At 40.5% G+C, this 21,641-nt stretch overlaps 1 protein-coding gene across 1 annotated transcript in view; it reads right to left on the bottom strand.

Annotated features, from left to right (window-relative positions):
* Positions 1 to 20,193, bottom strand: part of MTMR9 (myotubularin related protein 9) — a 78,968-nt gene extending 58,775 nt beyond the window's left edge. Inside the window, exons 1-3 of the mRNA XM_082842785.1 lie at positions 19,744 to 20,193; positions 8,102 to 8,210; positions 3,116 to 3,241 (exon numbers count right to left, since the gene is read on the bottom strand). Of these exons, the coding sequence (XP_082698911.1) occupies positions 3,116 to 3,241; positions 8,102 to 8,210; positions 19,744 to 19,925 (417 nt within the window). The 5' untranslated portion in view covers positions 19,926 to 20,193. The remainder of the gene's footprint in view (positions 1 to 3,115; positions 3,242 to 8,101; positions 8,211 to 19,743) is intronic.
* Positions 20,194 to 21,641: the final 1,448 nt, after the last annotated feature.

The following is a 21,641-nucleotide window of genomic DNA, read 5'->3' as shown; positions in this document are numbered from 1 at the left end:
AATCCTAAAGATGCGACCAGAAAACTACTAGAGCTAATCAATGAATCTGGTAAAGTAGCAGGATACAAAATTAATGCACAGAAATCTCTGACATTCCTATACACTAATGATGAAAAATCTGAAAGTGAAATCAAGAAAACACTCCCATTTACCACTGCAACAAAAAGAATAAAATAAATAGGAATAAACCTGCCTAAGGAGACAAAAGACCTGTATGTAGATTATAAGACACTGATGAAAGAAATTAAAGATGATACAAATAGATGGAGAGATATACCATGTTCTTGGATGGGAAGAATCAACATTGTGAAAAGGACTCTACTACCCAAAGCAATCTACAGATTCAATGCAATCCCTAGCAAACTACCACTGGCATTTTTCACAGAACTAGAACAAAAACTTTCACAATTTGTATGGAAACACAAAAGACCCCGAATAGCCAAAGCAATCTTGAGAACGAAAAATGGAGCTAGAGGAATCAGGCTCCTTGACTTCAGACTATACTACAAAGCTACAGTAATCAAGACAGTATGGTACTGGCACAAAAACAGAAAGATAGATCAATGGAACAGGATAGAAAGCCCAGAGATAAACCCATGCACATATGGTCACCTTACCTTTGATAAAGGAGGCAGGAATGTACAGTGGAGAAAGGACAGCCTCTTCAATAAGTGGTGCTGGGGAAACTGAACAGGTACATGTAAAAGTATGAGATTAGATCACTCCCTAACACCATACACAAAAATAAGCTCAAAATGGATTAAAGACCTAAATGTAAGGCCAGAAACTATCAAACTCTTAGAGGAAAACATAGGCAGAACACTCTAAGACATAAATCACAGCAAGATCCTTTTTGACCCACCTCCTAGAGAAATGGAAATAAAAACAAAAATAAACAAATGGGACTTAATGAAACTTCAAAGCTTTTGCACAACAAAGGAAACCATAAACAAGAACAAAGACAACCCTCAGAATTGGAGAAAATATTTGCAAATGAAGCAACTGACAAAGGATTAATCTCCAAAATTTATAAGCATCTCATGCAGCTCAATAACAAAAAAACAAACAACCCAATCCAATAATGCGCAGAAGACCGAAACAGACATTTCTCCAAAGAAGATATACAGACTGCCAACAAACACATGAAACAATGCTCAACTTCATTAATCATTAGAGAAATGCAAATCAAAAGTACAATGAGATATCATCTCACACCAGTCATAATGGCCATCATCAAAAAATCTAGAAATAATAAATGCTGGAGAGGGTGTGGAGAAAAGGGAAGCCTCTTGCACTGCTGGTGGGAATGTGAATTGGTACAGCCACTATGGAGAACAGTATGGATGTTTCTTAAAAAACTACAAGTAGAACTACCATATGACCCAGCAATCCCACTACTGGGCATATACCCTGGGAGAACCATAATTGAAAAAGAGTCATGTACCAAAATGTTCACTGCAGCTCTATTTACAATAGCCCGGAGTGGAAACAGCCTAAGTGTCCATCATCAGATGAATGGATAAAGAAGATGTGGCACATATATACAATGGAATATTACTCAGCCATAAATAGAAACGACTTTGAGCTATTTGTAAAGAGGTGGAGGGACCTAGAGTCTGTCATACAGAGTGAAGTAAGTCAGAAAGAGAAAGAGAAATACGATATGCTAATACATATATATGGAATTTAAGGGAAAAAATGTCATGAAGAACCTAGGGGTAAGACAGCAATAAAGACACAGACCTACTAGAGAGTGGACTTGAGGATATGGGGAGGGGGAAGGGTAAGATGGGACGAAGTGAGAGAGTGGCATGGACATATATACACTACCAAATGTAAAATAGATAGCTAGTGTGAAGCAGTCGCAGAGCACAGGGAGATCAGCTCGGTGCTTTGTGACCACCTGGAGGGTGGGATAGGGAGGGTGGGAGGAAGGGAGACGCAAGAGGGAAGAGATATGGGAACATATGTATATGTATAACTGATTCACTTTGTTATAAAGCAGAAACTAACACACCATTGTAAAGCAATTATACTCCAATAAAGATGTGAAAAAAAAAAATGGTCCATACACAGGAATGTAAAATTTCCCTTCCTTTCTCACTTTGCTGCTATGGACATCTTTGTTCTTTAAACTACATGGCACCCTGGTCCCTACTTCTTGATCCTCCTAGGACCCATTTACAGAGGTATGCTGGAAAAAGAAAAGTAGTAAAAAAAAAAAAAAAAAAAACACTCTTTTTTTTAAGACCAACAGCCTCTATTTATTGGTCAATTGCAGCTTCTTTCCTAATGAGATACAGCCCATTCCTTTTTATGGGTATTTGTACATTTCAGCCAGTTAAGGGAGAAGGGGAAGGAACACTCAATGACAGACACAGATGTTTCTTTTTTGGTGAAAGCAAAAACCTTTATAAACAACATCCCACTCCTAAGTAAAAGTGGGATAGAAAAACCTTGATTGTTTTTAATCTGGCATTTATGTATATCTTCTCATTCCATATGTACAGGTTATTTGGGTACTATTACCGTCCACTGGCAGAATACTTAACAGTAAAAACAAGTATCAGGATGGAAAAAGTATTAACAAAAGCTAAGAAAAAAATGGCTTCAGGAGGGTGGGCAGCAGTAGAAGCAGAAAGTGTGCAGGAAGGTCCTGCCAATCTTCCAATCTTCCAGAAAGAGCAGTGGATCTAGTACACTGGATCCACTGCTGGATCCAAATTATAAAATCACAAAAATCATCCCACAAAAACAAATTGATACATGGTTCTCTAGTGCTCTCCTAGATACACAGTGGGTTCAACAGACTTTTGGGAGATGGCTCAGAACCTAATTACTGTATATAAAGCTGTTTTCAGGACTATCTTTATGAAGATCTTAATGTTTTATCAGTAAATCCACTAGAAGAAAAATTACTTAAGCTGCAGCACTGGGAACAAATTATGCAAATCTCTGAACGGCAAAGGCTGCAGCACTAATAGCTAATAGATACTTCTTTTAGGCATGGATAAGTCAACTGCACCTTATTACTCGTCAAAAGAAAGTGATCATTTTCACAAGTAAAGTGCTGGGTTATTTCTCATTACCCATAGTTCTCTCAAAAGTTACTCACAGCTGAAGAGTAGAGTTCAAACTCTTGCTCAGGAAGGAAAGAATGCCAGCCATCTTCTATCACTTCAAACATGGGCCGGTAAAAGAAAGGGTACATCAGAGTGATGGAGTCCAGGGTAGACAGTGCCTAGGGGAAAAAAGAAATAAAAAAGAAAATTGGAACATATCACAATTTTAAACACTTTCTAATTGCCAAATTGGTATTAAATACGGCCTAATAATGATGGACACCCAATATATTTCTCTAACATGGTATTTATCACTAGATACAATTATACCTTACTGAGGCTAATTACCATGCTTTCAGCCTCTAAGTTTCTGGCACATAACATACACTCAATTAGCATTTGCTGAATGAACAAAAGAACAAAACAACGTGCACACCTACTCAGGAGAAAAATGAAAAAACTGCTTCTTGAGACCATTTAATAAGCCCTAATAAAAAGGTCCAAATACTTCTGGGGATCAGAGAATAGGTTTTGGTTAGTCCGTAAGGCCTTGGCTCAAAATCCAGTTATTAACTATACAGAAACATATGTAAATTATTTAAAATCAGTGTGTGTAAGCAATTGTAAAAAAGCTTAGTAGCCAAAGAGTCAGAAGGGAGTCAGACTGCTGGACTCAAATTCCAGATGCCGATGCAAGAGTGTTTAAGTAATGTAACCACTCTATGCCTCACTTTCCTTAGCTGTAAGGTAGAGGAAGTAACCTCATAGGGCTACCTCTTAGGGCTGTTGGGAGCATTAAGAGAGAAAATGTATGTAACAGGGCTAGAACAGTACCTGGCACATAATAAACTCTAAAATAATTTTAGCTCTTACATGTTCCACATCGCCTCCATCGATGTGAAATTTCCTCCCTTCCTAGAGTGATATGGTCAGGTATTCTCATACCTTTATGCTACACTGACCCAAAACCGGGGCAATAACTCTGTGGTCCCAAAATAAGCCTACTGCCATCTGAAGCACTTGAATTCTGGTGACAACACCAGGGAAACCTGACTAGATGGAGGAACTGAGAAACAGAACATCACCTGGCAGTTTCATCCTTCTGACAGGGGAGTTTTAGAAAGCATTTCTGTGAGCGGGGAAAAAAAAGCAGCAAAATCAATTAGCATAATTCAAACTGCAGTAATTTTGGAGACACTCAGCTGGAGGCGGAGAAGAGGGCCCAACATCACGCTAACATCCCCAAGCTCTGAGAATAAAGCTACCTCCTTTTAGGTCAGTAGAACCTTTATTTTATTTTATTTTTAAATTTTATTATTTTATTATTTAAAAGATATTCTTCGCAATATTAAAAATTTTTTTTCAGCTTTACTGTGGTATAAATTGACAGCTTTATTAAACTGTAAGATATTTCAAATGTACAAAGTGATGATTTGATACACATGCACATCGCAAAAGGGTTTTTCCCCCATCGAGTTAATTAACACATCCATCACCTCACATATTTACCTTCTGTTGTTGTTTATGAAAACATTTAAGTTCTACTCTCTTAGCAAACTTCAATTACATAATACAGTGTTATCAACTATAGTCCATGTTACACATTAGATTCTCAAACCTTATCTCATAAACATCTGTAACTTTTACCAACCTCTCCCTATTTCACCCACCTCCAGCCCCTGGAAACCACTTTTCTACTCCCTGTTTCTATGTTTGCTTTTTTTTATTTTTTAGATTCCACATATAAGTGATACCATGAATTACTTGTCTTTCTCTGTCTGGCTTATTTCACTTAACACAACGCCCTTCAGTTTCATCCATGTTCTTGCAAATGGCAGGACTGCTTTCTTTTTTTTTGCGGTACGCGGGCCTCTCTGTCGTGGCCTCTCCCATTGCGGAGCACAGGCTCCGGACGCGCAGGCTCAGCGGCCATGGCTCACGGGCCCAGCCGCTCCACGGCATGTGGGATCTCCCTGGACCGGGACACGAACCCGTGTCCCCTGCATCAGTAGGCGGACTCTCAACCACTGCACCACCAAGGAAGCCCAGGACTGCTTTCTTTTTTAAGGCTGAATAATATTCCTGTGTGTGTGTGTGTGTGTGTGTGTGTGTGTGTGTGTGTGTGTGTGTGTGATTTTCCCTATTCATTCATCCATCAACACACTTAGGTTGTTTCTATACCTTGGCTATTATGAATAATGCTGCAGTGAACATGGGAGTACAGATATTTCTTTAAGACAATGATTTTGTGTTTCCTTCGGATATATACCGAGAAGTGGGATTGCTGGATCATATGGTAGTTCTATTTTTAATTCCTTGAGGAACCTCCATACTGTATTCCATAGTGATCGGTACAACCATTATTTTATTTTATTTTATTTTGCTGTACGCGGGCCTCTCACCACTGAGGCCTCTCCCGCCGCGGAGCACAGGCTCCGGACACGCAGGCCCAGCGGCCATGGTTCACGGGCCCAGCCGCTCCGCGGCACGTGGGCTCCTCCCGGACCGGGGCGCGAACCCATATCCCCTGCATCGGCAGGTGGACTCTCAACCACTGCGCCACCAGGGAAGCCCACAACCATTATTTTAAATGCATGTCAGCAACCATTCTGGCAGGCAATAAGCACTCAGGCTCAGACTTGTCGTGATTACATTTCATGTCACTAGAGACAGAACTTTTCCTTTAAACACATTAATGCTCAAAGAACTGAAGTCATTTCAACCCTAAAAGGCCACTGAAACTATATAGAAAATAAGATTCATCTGACTTCCTGCTATAATTTAGAAAACCAAGCACTTGCCAGTTATTCTTCCAATGGGATTCTATTTATGGCAACAGAATATATTTGGGTATATGGATTTTGATAACAAAGAATAGTTCAACCGTGCTTTATAAGAAATGCACTGGTCTTCCCTGGTGGCGCAGTGGTTGAGAATCTGCCTGCTAATGCAGGGGACACAAGTTCGAGCCCTGATCTGGGAGGATCCCACGTGCCGCGGAGCAACTAGGCCCGTGAGCCACAACTACTGAGCCTGCGCGTCCACAGCCTGCGCTCCACAACAAGAGAGGCCGCGATAGTGAGAGGCCCGCGCACCGCGATGAAGAGTGGCCCTCGCTTGCCACAACTAGAGAAAGCCCTCGCACAGAAACGAAGACCCAACACAGCAAAAATAAATTAATTAATAAACTCCTACCCCCAACATCTTCTTTAAAAAAAAGAAAAGAAATGCACTTATTACTACCAAATTATGTCAAGATGTATGGAAGAAGGGAGGGAAATTGGATGCCAGGAAAAGGCGAGAGGCCAAGTACACCATGTGTATTTACTATGTTGTTAAAACAAGGTCAAATTACTTACTGCTTCTTTTCAGCCATAAGGCTTCTACATAATCAGTCAGTTTCTACAGAGCTTTAGGTAATATGTGTAGCTAAATAAACAACTGATTAGTGTCAGATGCCAAGAAGTTAAGTAAATGCAATCAGCAAGTGGGGTAATAGGCTTTGCCTTGTTTCTTTACCACAGGCAACTTCACTAACACCCACCATCTATCTTACAAGTTATAAACGGGATAAGAAAAAAAAAATGTGGACAGCTCAGTGAAAATCCAACCCCACAACTGAAAAAAAAACACAGGCTCAACTGAAGTGGGTGAGTGGCATTCCCTGGCCCAAACAGCAGGACAGCATTTCCCTTTAACAGCCTAGAAGCCACAGTGCGTTTCTCACTCATGTCAGCAAATTCAGCCAAATCAACATGACTGTGTTATTTCCAAATGATGAATATGTAAGACAAACAGTTCAGCTCATCTTCTCATTTCCTTAAGTAAAATTTAGCAAAAGCAGAAAGAAAAATGCTACATGCCATTTTCTCAGTACCACAACAGTGGTTCCTCTGTTTCTCTATTTTTGTTTAAAAGCCAAATGAGATCCTACAGATTTAAGCCTTTCTGCCCCCTTTAACAGTTAAGCCAATAGCATTTATTTTGCATACAAAGCCCAGATCAGTCACTCAAAGACAGAAGGAAAAAAAAATCAGTGTGTCTCTATAATTACCTAGAAAATACTGTAAACATGAAGTTAATTGCTATAATTTAGTGGCAATGATTTAAAATAAAGCAACTTAAAATCTGAGGGTATACCAAAATCGTTTAAAACGGGAAAGAAAACAGTGTGAGCTCTTCAATTTAAATATTAAATTATCCAAGTAAAATTTCTATTATTTGTAATCTGAACAGATATTCAATATCATTTCTGTAAATATAAAATACATCCTGTCTTAAGCAAACATAATTATGGAAATTCAGATTTACTAAAAACAAACAAGACTACAATCATTGTTGATAATTACTTGCTTTACAAAAGAAATAACGTTTTTAAAAAGTCTCAGCATTTATATACACACAATGGAATATTATTCAGCCTTAAAAGGGAAGGAATTCCTGTCACATGCTACAACATCCATAAACCCAGAAGAATAACCAGCATTAAAAACTGCTGTAAGTCAATAAAATCTTTTTACATTCCTATAACAATGACTCAGGGTGAGGCTCTTCCATTCAGTCTTCAATATTTGAGTCACAAACATGACTAAATATCTAAAAGAAACATATAGGGGCAGGACAGGAATAAAGACTCAGACGTAGAGAATGGACTTGAGGACACAGGGAGGGGGAAGGGTAAGCCGGGACGAAGTGAGAGAGTGGCATGGACTTATATATGCTACCAAATGTAAAATAGATAGCTACTGGGAAGCAGCCGCATAGCACAGGGAGATCAGCTCGGGGCTTTGTGACCACCTAGAGGGGTGGGATAGGGAGGGTGGGAGGGAGACGCAAGAGGGAGGAGATATGGGATATATTTATATGTATAGCTGATTCACTTTGTTATAAAGCAGAAACTAATACACCATTGTAAAGCAATTATACTCCAATAAATAAAGATGTTAAAAAAAAAAACATAAGAGCTACAGTGAAGCAGAAAATAAGGTTCCTTTTAATGATTATTTATTTTCATCACATTTTGCTTCCAAAATACTTACCTCAATGGAACTGGCTATATTCAAACATTCCTCCATTCCAGGAATATCCAACTGAATAATTCGAAAATCCTTACATTTTATGATGATGGTACCCAGTGGTCCCACAAACCTATAAAAAATTATAAATTATGCTTAGGGACCTATATACTCCCAACTCAAAGTATATGATTATTTCTTTAAAAAGAGGAGGTTATAATCACCATCTACACAGGCAGACCTTCTTTTATTGCACTTCACTTTATTGAGCATTGCAGATATTGAGTTTTTTAAAGATTGAATGTTTGTGGCAACCCTGTGTCCAGCAAGTCTATCGGCACCATTTTTCCAACAGCATTTGCTCACTTCATCTCTCTGCATCACATTTTGGTAATTCTTACAATATTTCAAACTTTATTATTATTGTTGTTGTTGTTATTATATTTGTTATGGTGATCTGTGATCAATGATCTTTGATGTTACTATTTTAATTGTTTTGGGGCACCAGTAACCATGCCCATATACTACAGTGAACTTAATTGATAAATGTGTGTCCTCTGACTGCCCCACCAACTGCTGTTTCCCCATCTCTCTCTCTCTCCTCAGGCCTCCCTATTCCCTTAGACACAAAAATATTGAAATTAAGCCAATTAATTACTCTATAATGCCCTCTAAGAGCTCAAGTAAAAGGAAGAGTCACACATCTCACTTTAACATCAAAAGCTAAAAAGGATTAAGCTTAGTGAGGAAGTCGAGACAGGCCAAAAGTTACACCTCTTATGACAAATAGGTAGCAAGGTGTGAATGCAAAGGAAAAGTCCTTGAAGGAAATTAAAAGTGTTACTCCAGGGCTTCCCTGGTGGCGCAGTGGTTGAGAGCCCGCCTGCCGATGCAGGGGACATGGGTTCGTGCCCCAGTCCGGGAAGATCCCACATGCCGCGGAGCGGCTAGGCCTGTGAGCCATGGCCGCTGAGCCTGTGCGTCCAGAGCCTGTGCTCCGCAACGGGAGAGGCCACAACAGTGAGAGGCCCGCGAACCGCACCCCCCCCTCAAAAAAAAAAGTTACTCCAGTGAACACATGAATGATAAGAAAGCAAAACAGCCTAATTGCTGATATGAAGAAAGTTTTAGTGGTCTGGATAGAAGATCAACCAGCCACAACATTCCCGTAAATCAAAGCCTAATCCAGGGCAAGGCCCTAACTCTAATTCTCTGAAGGCAGAGAGAGGCAAGAAACCTATGAAAGAGAAGTCTGAAGCTAGCACAAGTTGGTTCATGAGATTTAAGGAAAGAAGCCATCTCCATAACATAAAAGTGAAAGCAAAGCAGCAAGTGCTGATGTAGAAGCAGCAGCAAGTTATCCAGGAGATCTAGCTAAGATAATTCATGAAGGCAGCTGCACTAAACAACAGATTTTCAAGGTAGACAAAGCCTTATATTGGAAGGAGATGCCATCTGAGGACTTCCGTAGCTAGAGAGGAGAAGTCAGTGCCTAGCTTCAAAGATTCTAAGGACAGACGGACCCTCTTGTTAGGGGATAATGTGGCTAGTGACTTTAAGCTGAAACCAATGCTCATATACCATTCCCAAAGTCCTAGCTAGGGCCCTTAAGAATTATGTTAAATCTACTCTGCCTGTGCTCTATAAATGGAACAACAAAGCTTGGATGACAACACATCTGTTTACAACATGGTTTACTAAGTATTTTAAGCTCACTGTTGAGACCTATTGTTCAGAAAGATTCCTTTCAAAATATTACTGCTCGATGACAATGCACGTGATCACCCATTATCTGATGGAGACGTTCAATGACATTAATGTTGTTTTCATGCCTGTTAACACAATGCCCATTCTGCAGACCATGGATCAAGGAGTAATTTTGACTTTCAAATCTTATTATTTAAGAAATATATTTCAGGGACTTCCCTGGTGGCACGGTGGTTAAGAATCCACCTGCCAATGCAGGGGACACAGGTTCGAGCCCTGGTCTGGGAAGATCCCACATGCTGTGGAGCAACTAAGCCCATGAGCCACAACTACTGAGCCTGCGTGCCACAACTACTGAAGCCCATATGCCTAGAGCCCGTGCTCCGCAACAAGAGAAGCCACCGCAATGAGAAGCCCACGCACCGCAACGAAGAGTAGCCCCCACTCGCCGCAACTAGAGAAAGCCCATACACAGCAACAAAGACCCGACGCAGCCAAATATTAATTAATTAATTAGTTAATTTTTTTAAAAAAGAAACAGATTTCAAAAGGCTATAGCTGCAATACATAGTGATTCTTCTGCTAGAACAGGGCAAAGTAAATTGAAACTTTCTGGAAAGGATTCACCATTCTAGATGCCATTAAGAATATCTGTGATTCATGGGAAGCGGTCAAAATATTAACATTAACAGGAGTTTGGAAGAAGTTGATTCCAACCCTCAAGGATAATGTTGAGGGGTTCAAGACTTCAGTGAAGGAAGTCACTGCAGATGTAGTGGAAATAGCAAGAGAACTAGAATTAGAAGTGGAGTCTGAAGGTGTGAATGAACTGCTGTAGTCTCATGATAAAACTTTAATGGATAAGGAGTTGAACAAAGTGTTTTCTTGAAATGGAATCTACACCTGATGAAGATTGTTGAAATGACAACAAAGGATTTAGAATATTACATAAACTTAGTTGATAAAGCAGCAAGAGGGTTTGAAAGGATTCACTCTGATTTTGAAAAAAGTTCTACTGTGGGAAAAATGCTATCAAACAGCATTGCATGCTACAGAGAGATTGTTCTTGAAAGGAAAGAATCAATGTGGCAAACTTCACTGCTGTCTTATTTTAAGAAATTTTCACAGCCACCTCAACCTTCAGCACCTATCACCCTGATCAGTCAGCATTCATCAGCACTGAGGCAAGACCCTCCACCAGCAAAAAGATTACAACTCACTGAAGGCTCAGATGATGATTAGCGCTTTTTTAGCAATAAAGTATTTTTTAATTAAGGTATGTACACTGTTGTTTTAGATATAATGCTACTGCACACTTAATAAACTACAGTATAGTGTATAATAACTTTTACATGCATTGGGAAACCAAAAAATTCATGTGACTTTCTTTATTGTCATATCGGCTTTACTGAGGTGGTCTGGAACTAAACCTGCAATACCTCCACCGTGTGCCTGTATTCAACTTTCTTCTCCCCTAGTAATCTAATTAAGGAAGAATCAAGCCTGCATCATTAAAATGTGAGCCACAAATAATTTTAAATATATTTAAATTTTTTTTCAAATATATAAAGTAATTCATGCTAGGCCAATTCATTTAATGGAGATTATTAGGGGCCTTACTGCAAATAACAGGAAAAACAGATCTGTAATTAATGTATTAAGTGTTTGTGTAGAGATATTTCCAAAGCATAGAAAACAGTTCATTTCAGATTTTACTTACTTCCAAACTTACAACAGTTGATTTGAAAAATAAGTATCTTTTGTTCAGTCTTTAAAACCTATTAACTTGCAATATCTATTCTAAGTCAAGGAAAACTTCAGAGTAAATGCCACGTGTAATCATAAATTTTGTATCAGTAAGTTTTAAACAAATTTAATTTTACCTTAGTTGGGATTTTTGTCTTCCTTTTCTTTTTTTTTTTTTTGTCTGCACTTGCTGATAGGTCTGATTTTTCTTTTGCTTTGCCACTGACTGCCCCAATTCTTTCCCATTAATACTTGAGTATTCCCTAAACTAAGAATTCTTAGATTGATCTAAAGCAGATAATTTTATTTATACTGTGCCTAGCTTAGGAAAACGACTCCTACAGCTACTCTTCCCAAATTCTACTTCAACTGTAAATACCCCCATGCCCAACATCACTGCACTGTGAATTTGGATAAGCAAAGATTATCAACATGGGTCAAATCCTAGCAAAGAAAATTCCACCAGATATCCACAACTAACCAACACAGTGGAATGCCTCTTATGAAATGTATTTTGAAAACTCATACTCTTGGCACTTCCACTTCTGGCAAAAGTGGAATAACAGAGACCAGATTTACCCTCCTACCTGAAACAACCAAAATAACTGGGCAAAATATAAGGAAAGACTGTTTTCAAGACACTGAACATCAGACAACAAAGAACAGAGCTCTCTGGGAGATGGGTGAGTTCAGTGACTGCCCCAATTTACTGTTTTGAGATTTTCCAAGTTATAGTGAAGGGAGAGGAAAACTGGGTGGGGTTGAGAGTCTGAGGAGACCACCTATATTAGGAAAGAAGGAAATTAATGAAGAAAATTTGGGTCTCAAATTAGTGACCTCAGATTCCACTATACTAGAAATAGAACAGCAAGATAAATCCAAAGCAGAGAAAATTAAATAAAGATAAAAAGAAAAAAATTAATGAAATAAGAGAAGATTCTAGGGAAAAACAATGAAAGCAAAAATGACTCTTTCAAAAGATCAATAAAAGTGATAAAATTCTAGCCAGACTGATCAGGAATAAAGAAAGTCACAATTTACCAATGTCAGAAATGAGAGAGGTTACAATCACTACAGACTCCACAGACATTAAAAAATAATAAGGGAATATTAGGAACAATTTTATGCCAATAAATTCAACAAGGTAAATGATATGGACAAATTCCTCAGAAGATACAAACTACTAAAGATCATTCAAGAATAAATAACTTGGTTAGAGCTATATCTACTAAATAAACTGAAATTTTCAATAAAATCTTCCCCACAAAGAAAACTCCAGTCCTGGGTGGCTTCACTGATGAATTCTATAAAACATTTAAGGAAAAAATACTATTAAGTCAAGACACACTCTTCCAGAAAACTGAGAAGAGGCAATTACTTCTCAATTCACACCTAAAGTCCAGCATTTCCCAAATACAAAACCCAAAAACATTACAAGAAAACTACAGACAAATATCCCTCATAGACATAGATGTAAAATTTGTAAACAAAACATTAGCAAATTAAATCCAACAATATATAGAAAGGATAATGTATCACGAGCAAATGGGGTTTATCCCCAAAATGCAAGGGTGGTTTAACAAAGTAATTTACCATATTAACAAACTGAAAAAGAAAAACAATATGCTTATCTCGATAGATATAGAAAAAGCATTGACAAAATCCAACAGCTATTCATGATTTTAAAATGAAACAAAACAACCCAACTCTCAGCAAACTAGGAACAGAAGTGAACTTCTTCCACCTGATAAGAGCATTTACAAAAACTAAAAAACTAAAAAACTCTACCACTAATAGCATACTTAATGAGAAAGACTGAATGCTTTCTCACTAAGATCAAGAATAATACAAGGATGTTCCCTCTCACCACTTCTATTCAACATTGTACTGGACTTCCCTGGTTGCGCAGTGGTTAAGAATCTGCCTGCCAATGCAGGGGACATGGGTTTGAGCCCTGGTCCAGGAAGATCCCACATGATGCAGGGCAACTAAGCCCAGGCACCACAACTACTGAGCCTGCGCTCTAGAGTCCGTGAGCCACAGCTACTGAGCCCGTGCCCCACAACGAAGAGTAGTCCCCACTTGCCGTAACTAGAGAAAGCCCATGCACAGCAACGAAGACGGAATGCAGCCAAAAATAAAATAAATTAAAATTTTTATAAATGATTAATACAAACAAGTAATTGGAATCTGAAATTTGAAAAATATCACTTGAAATAGCATAAAAAATATGAAATACATAGAGGAAATTCTGACAAAAGATGTGAAAGACCTGTGAGTGAAAACTATAAAACATGGCTGAAAGAAATTTGAGACCTAAATAAGATAACGGAGAGAGAGATTTGTTCGTAAGTCAGAAGACTCAATATTATGATAACCTATGTTAATTCTCATCAAGTTCACTTATCAACAGGTTCACCACAATTCTCACAACAGGCCTTTCTTAAAAAGAAATTGACAAACTGATTCTAAAATTCATATGGAGGAATTCCCTGGCGGTCCAGTGGGTAGGACGCCATGCTTTCACGGACGAGGGTGCGGGTTCAATCCCTGGTCGGGGAAGATCCTGCAAGCTGCACGGCACAGCCAAAAATAAATAAATATTTTAAAAATTCATATGGAAATGCAAATGACCTCAAATAACCAAAACAACTTGGAATAAGAACAAAATCAGACAGCTAACACTATATAAAGACTTAATATAAAAATAAAGACTGTGGCAGCAATGGCATCAAATAGATCAATGGAATAGAGCAGAAAGTCTAGAAATATATTTACTTATATATGGACAAAGGTGTGCAAATACAATTCATTGAAGAAAAGGCAGACTTTTCAAGAAATGGTGCTACAACGATCAGATATCTATATGAAAAAAAGAATTTGGATCTATACATGAACCATATACAAAACTAACTAAAAATGGATCATATATCTAAACCTAAAACTATAAAACTTCTAGAAGAAAACATGGGAGAAAATCTTTGTGACCTTTGGTTAGGCAAAGATTTCTTAGCTATCACAACCCCAGTCTATAAAAGAGCTAATAAACTGTATGTCTTCAAAATTTTAAATGCTTGCTCTCTGAAAGACACACTTAAAGAGAATAAAAAGACAAGCCACAGACTGAGAGAAAACATTTGCAAATCTTATATTTGATAAAAGACTTGTATCAGAATATACTTAGAAAAAAAAAAACCTCAAAACTTAACAAGGGAAAGGATTCTGGAAGACAGTGCAATCAGAAGCATTAGGAATCTGTCTTCCCACCTAGATAACAATTGCACTGGCAGAATCTCTTTGCTGTACCTATTTTGGAACTCTGATGTCTATTAAAGGCTTGCAACTTCCAGGGAAAGACTTGGATAATAAATTGCAGTTAATTTTGGATATATTCAGCTCTTAGCAAAATAGCAGCTACCCATTCCCCACCCCCACCCAAGTGACAGGCAGCTGTGTGTATGTTCCTGGAGCAGCTTGCACACAGCTTATAGGAGCCAGGGTGGGCAGAAAGCACCCTATCGTCCAAATATCAGGGGTCTGTGCTGTGATTGTAGATTGCTGTTTCTGATCACAGAGGTGCAAAGAGGCAGGCAGCCATTGTTGCAATTCCTCCCACTGTTGCAAGCGGCCTCCAGCCCCCAATCAGTGACTTTCAGTGGATTTACAGGGTCAGCTCTCTTCCCACTCCTCTTCATTTTTCACTTTCCCCCTTTCAGGAACCAGACATTAAAGATCAGGACATTTGAAAACAACTGTATATATAGGAAAATTAGGAAGTGACTGTGACTACACATACCCAGGCTCAGAAAAGACGAGAAAGCCTTAAGTTTACACCTCAGGCTGATACTTGGCATACAGACATCCTACAGCAGTCAAAAAAGCAAAAATAATAAACAAAAGAAACCCCCCAAAACAGCAAACCCTGGGGAAGAGGGAGAATCTGTTTTCCAGAGTTACCACATTATTAGATCTAAATGTCCAGTGTTGAGCAAGAAAAAAAAAATCACAAGGCAGAGAAATTATCAGGAAAGCATGGCCCATTCAAAAGGTAAAAAATAAACAGAAACTGTCCCTGAAAAAGACTTGATGGAAGATGATATCTTAGACAAAGACTTTAACAGTCTTAAAGATGCTCAAAGAACTGAAGGAAGGTATGGAGAAAGTCAAGAATATAATGTGTGAACAAAACAGAAATATCAATAAAGAGATAGAAAACGTAAAAAAAAAAAAGAAAAAAAGAAATTCTGGAGCTGAAAAGTATAAGAACTGAAATCAAAAATTCACAAGTGGGATTCAAAAGCAGATTCTCAGAAAGCAGAAGAAAGAGTCAGCAAACTTAAAGACAGGACAATGGAAGTTATCAAGTCTGAGAAACAGAAAGAAAAAAAGATTAAAGAAAAGTGACGTGTGAGGTACCAACAAGCAGACCAACACACACACAGTGGGAGTCCCAGAAAGAGAAGAGAGAAAGAAAAGGGCAGAGAGGATATTTGAGAAAATAATGGCTGAAAATTTCCCAAATTTGATGAAAGACATGACTATAAACATCCAAAAACCTCAATGAACTCAAAGTAAGATTAACTCAAAGAGACCCACACCAGGAACTCAAAAACTCTGCAGCTAGAAGACAGTGGGCTGATATATTCAAAGTGCTGAAAGGAAAAACTGTCAACTAAAATCTGATATCCAGCAAAACTGTCCTTCAAAAGTGAGGGAGAAATTAAGACATTCCCAGATAAACAAAAGCTGTGGGAGCTTGTGAGCACTAGACCTGCTCTGCAAGAAATACTCATGGGAATCCTGCAAGGTGAAATGAGAGGACACTAGACAGTAACTTGAAGCTGAATGAAGAAATAAATATCTCAAAAAGGTAAAATAAAAGGCAATTATAAAAGCTAGTATTGGGACTTGCCTGGTAGCGCAGTGGTAAGAATCCGCCTGCCAATACAGGGGACATGGGTTCGAGCCCTGGTCTGGGAAGATCCCACATGCCGCAGAGCAACTAAGCCCGTGTGCCACAACTACTGAGCCTGTGTTCTACAGCCTGCGAGCCACAACTACTGAGTCCACATACCACAACTACTGAAGCCCACACACCTAGAGCCCATGCAACAAAGAGAAGCCACCACAATGAAAAGCCCACACACCGCAACGAAGAGTAGCCCCCACTCGCCACAACTAGAGAAAGCCCACGTGCAGCAACGAATACCCAACACAGCCAAAAACAGTTATTTTTTTAAAAAATCTAGTATTATTGTAACAATGGTTTGTAAACGCACATTTTATTTTCTACATCATTTAAGAGACTAATACATTTAAAAGAATTATTAGATTATGTTTTCAGGCCCAAATACATAAAAATGTAATTTTATGACATCAAAGGAAAGCAGTGGGGACAGAGCTATAAAGGAGTAGAGTTTTTGTATGTTTTTGAAGTTAAGCTGGTATAAACTCAAATTAGAGTATTATAACTTTAGGATGTTAAATTTAATCCCCATGGTAACCACAAAGAAAACAGCTACAGAATATACACAACAGTAAATGAGAAAAAATTTTAAACATTTCATTACAATAAAATCAACTATGTGCAAAAGAAGACAATAATGAAGGAAATGAGGGACAGAAAAGCTTTAAGGCATATAGAGAACAAACAGCACAATGACAGAAGTAAGTCCCTCCTTACCAATAACTACTTTAAATGTAAACGGATTAAACTGTCAAAGGATAGACATTGGCAGAATGGATAAAAACATATGATCCGGGCTTCCCTGGTGGCGCAGTGGTTGAGAGTCCGCCTGCCGATGCAGGGGACACGGGTTCGTGCCCCGGTCCAGGAAGATCCCACGTGCTGCGGAGCGGCTGGGCCCGTGAGCCATGGCCGCTGAGCCTGCGCGTCCGGAGCCTGTGCTCCGCAACGGGAGAGGGTCCGGAGCCTGTGCTCCGCAACGGGAGAGGCCACAACAGTGAGAGGCCCGCGTACCACCAAAAAAAAAAAAAAAAAAAAAAACAGAAACAAACACCAAGGAAATTCACAGGCAATCCACAGAAAGGGAAAAAAAATTTTAATGATTTGCTAACAAATCACTGCCCTTCTACAATCCATTTTCTGCCAGCTACCAGAATCATCTTCTAGAAGTCTAGCGATTGCTACTTCACGCTTTCAACTCTCCAAGGCTTCCCATGAAAACCATCCCAATGGCGTAACAGGCCCTACACCATCCGGCCCCTGCTTATCCCTCCAACCACGTTTCTGCCGTCTCCCTAGTCCCCCTAGCTTCTACCCCGTGCTCACTGCCCTCCTGCCACACCTGCCTCTTTGTTCTTCCTCCTACAAGCCAGGCATGGTCCTGTCTCAAGTCTCTGCCTTTGCATTCCCTTTGGCTGGAACGCTCCTTCCTCCAATATTCACACTGCAGGCTTCCTCCCTTCATTAATTCAAATGTCACTTGTCTTCTTGAACTGACTCCAGGCATTCTCTATCCTAACATCTTCCTTTATTTTCCTTCCTGGCATTTATTATCTGACGTTGTTATATATTTATTTGTTGACTTATGTGAATGTCCATCTCCTCCACTAGTACATAAGCTCCTCATCTGTCTTAGTCACCACTGCACCTGCACAGCCCAGACAGAACTCAGCATATAGGAGACACGTGGAAGTTAACTCTTTTGAAAGCAACAACTCAACAAACTCTGATCTGACCATTAGCTAGCTAGCTCTTTCCATTACATCATGCTGCTTCCCAGGAAAAAGATAAATGTGTACAGTTTGTCATTTCTCCCCTAACAGATTAAAAAGTGCTTATCTTAAATACTTGGTTTAGCCCAACCAGGCCCAGCGTGTAGTGAATGCTAGGTAAATACGATGAAATGAGAGAGTGAAAAGCAACCACAGAAAGAGGTAAGGAAGAAAGAAAAGACTTGGTGGCATGAAGAAACTCTAATTTGTATTCTACGGCACCACTGACCATTCAGTGGTTAATCCTTTTATTTCCTACGTGCCTACCTGCCCATGCCACAGTTTTGAAGGAGATAAAAAATTAACCAAATTTGTGTCCTGGCTCCAAGGAGCTAACATATGTAACTATCAAAATACAGATTGTAAAATATACTTATGAAAGAGGTATAATTAAAGAGCTATAGGATTTCAAGGTGAGGGGAATTAATTCTCATCGTGGGATTAACAGAAGAACCTGTGAAAGGGGTGGCAGATTGCAATGGTTAAACTGAATATTGATAGATGAGTAACAGCTGAAAACTTTTACACAGGAGAAGCTGATCTCAGGAATCTAATAGGACCCCTCTGCTTGAAAAAATAAATTTACCACCACTTCACCCGTTTTGTTTACCTTCTACTATTACAAAGTATTTTCTTTTAAGGCATAACCTCTCTAGGAATCTTCTTAATACTGTACCCAAATTCTCTTGAGAGGTAATAGAAAAAGCTGTTGTCATTCATTTATACTTTAGTGTTCACTGGATAACCAATTTACCTTCTTCTGGCTAGAGTAAGTACAAAGCCGTTGGGGAAATGATAATTCTGACTGCAAAGGAAGTATAACTTTTTGTCTCTGAGGCACTACCCTGGAAAGACAGAGTCTGGGGTGCAAAATAAGAGGTTAATTAATTAATACCTTTGTTTAAGAGCCTACTCTGTCCTTTCCAAAAGCCAAACAGAGTAAAAATAAATAAAAGACATTATAATCTCCCATAATGGGAAGTCTTAAATTGATGACCCAGAAGGTAAGAAATAAGGAGAAATATGATAAACTGAACATTTTTGAGAGAAGGGGAAAAGGTTTTATGGAATTTAGACACTACATACTAAAGTCTACATACTCGAAAGTGGCAAGTAAAGACTCTACCTAAATCACATTCAATCACAATTTCATGAACCCTGATGGACAATTAACATTCAGGGAATATGACGGTGCAAGGAAAAGAAATTTTAAAAGAAAACGTTGCATATCCCCCCACATGGTGTTATGTACCAAAAATGATAATCACGATAACAACCACGTGATAACCCAGCCAAACTGAATGGAAACCAGGGATCTCATTTGGATGGTTTTCTGCTTTCTAAAACTCAAATCCTCAATCTAGGCCAGAGGGGGCTCGATCTGCTGGCTGGTTGGGCGATGGGACGCGTTTCCGCAGACCTGCACCTGAGGACCCCAGGTTCCCCGCGGAATAGGGGGTGGGATAGGCACTCACCGCTTGTCGATGGCGTCGATGTTTGAATGGAGGAGCCACAGCTCCTCCGTGTTGTCCTGCCGGGAGGACAGGATCAGGTGGTGGCCAGTAAGACACAAGGTCCCCTCGACGGCCGGGTAGAAAGGCCGGTGCAGCACCACATTGTCCACCCGTGGGGTCTTAATCAGCTCCGCAAACTCCATGTTCCCCAGCGGCCGGAGCCAGGGGACTGCCGAGTCCCGGAGGGGCGAGACGGTTACGCCGCCGCTGGGCTGAAGGGAATGCCCAGGCGCTGGGCAGGCAGAAGGGGCGGGGACGCGGGCGGGGAGGTCGTGCCCCGCCCCAGGCTGGGGTGGGCGCGGCGAGGCCTGTGGCCACCGTCACAGGCCCCGGGAAAGCCGGGGCTGGACCGGGGCTGGGCCGGGCCAGGCCGGGCGTCGCTCCCTCACCGCTCTGTTCCCCCAGGCCCAGGACTCGGGCAGAGAGAACGCTCCGCGACAGGCCCAGCCGCCACCGCCGCCAGCTGAGGACCCGGCCTCGGGGCGGGCAGGCTGAGGGGACAAGAAGGAGGCCAACCCAGGGCCACTTTCCACGTCGGAGACGCTACGAACTCCTGGCTGAAGTAGCTACTCGCAGCCGGAGCTTAAAGCAACTCCGGGCGGAAGCGGCGGGCTCGAAACTCGGAAGACAGGGGAGTCCGATCCGGAAGTCGGTCCCCGCCTAGGTCCGTTGAGAATGCTTCCGGAAAAACAGCAGGAATCGAAGATTTGTGTTCCTAGCAGGAAAAAGCTCTACCTGCAAGCCAACCGCCGCACCCGCCACCCCTACAAACATTCCGTTTGAGAAAAGGCTAGGGAAAAAGGGACGACGAGAAGACGTCCCTGACCTGCCTCCCTCCACTTGAGCAGTAATCCTGCTCTTCAGAGCGTGGGGCTGCCGTAAATTTTGGCGATTTTCATCCATTGGCCGTGAAGAGATGACTCATGGGATTGAGGCGGTGATTGTGACCACACAGAAGCGCCAGGTGTAAGGGAGGGGCACGGCCGGACGCCGCAGACGCCCAGAGGGCGAGCGCCAAGGTGCTGTGACCTGGAACAAGAAAGAGGAAAAGCATACAAACATCTATGAAAGGGACCTAGGTAGAAATACGTACAGTGCACCGAAGAGGAAGTGACCAATCCTATGCTTTGCGGAAACTCAAGTGACGCGCTAAAACACAGTTTATGTAGCAGAACGGGCTTCAGTCTAGGTCTATGAAATTCAAGGAATTGGGCCTTGGTCACCACCGCACAGCCTTCCCATTAAATACAATCCAACTGAACTACTTCCAGACACCTTAACTATGCCAGAAATTTACCTGGTGTCTCCCTCCCCTTTTAAACTAACATTTTCATACTAAAATAGGGCATTAGAGGGGAAATATGCAAGGGTTTAAGACCCGGTCTACTGTTACTTCATTAACCTTTGAAATCTTCACCATCTAGAACCTAAGAACAGCGAGTTGGCTTAAGTCTCAGAATAAAGACAAAATAAATTGCCTGAATTCTCATCAGATCACCCAACACGTGTCCCTGCTTCTGTCCTTGTCCTTCCTAAAACGTTCTCTTTCTTAAAACAAACCCCTTTATGAGATTGTTACAGCTGAGAGCCCAGTTTTATGTTGATTGTCTACAATAGAAAAACAAGAACCATCAGAGAAGAAAGAATGAGCGGAAACGATTTATAAAGTTTTGTTCTTAATTTTGGAATTTTTTTTTTTTTTTTTTTTTTAGCGGTACGCGGGCCTCTCACTACAGTGGCTTCTCCCGTTGCGGAGTACAGGCTCCAGACGCGCAGGCTCAGCGGCCATGGCTCACGGGCCCAGCCGCTCCGCCCTGACCGGGGCACGAACCCACGTCCCCTGCATTGGCAGGCAGACT

This window comes from Leucopleurus acutus (genome assembly GCF_964270905.1).
Source record: "Leucopleurus acutus genome assembly, chromosome: 7".
Taxonomy (NCBI): Eukaryota; Metazoa; Chordata; class Mammalia; order Artiodactyla; family Delphinidae; genus Leucopleurus; species Leucopleurus acutus.
The sequence above is the reverse complement of the archived record's forward strand: the minus strand, read 5'-3'. Positions and strand labels throughout refer to the sequence as shown.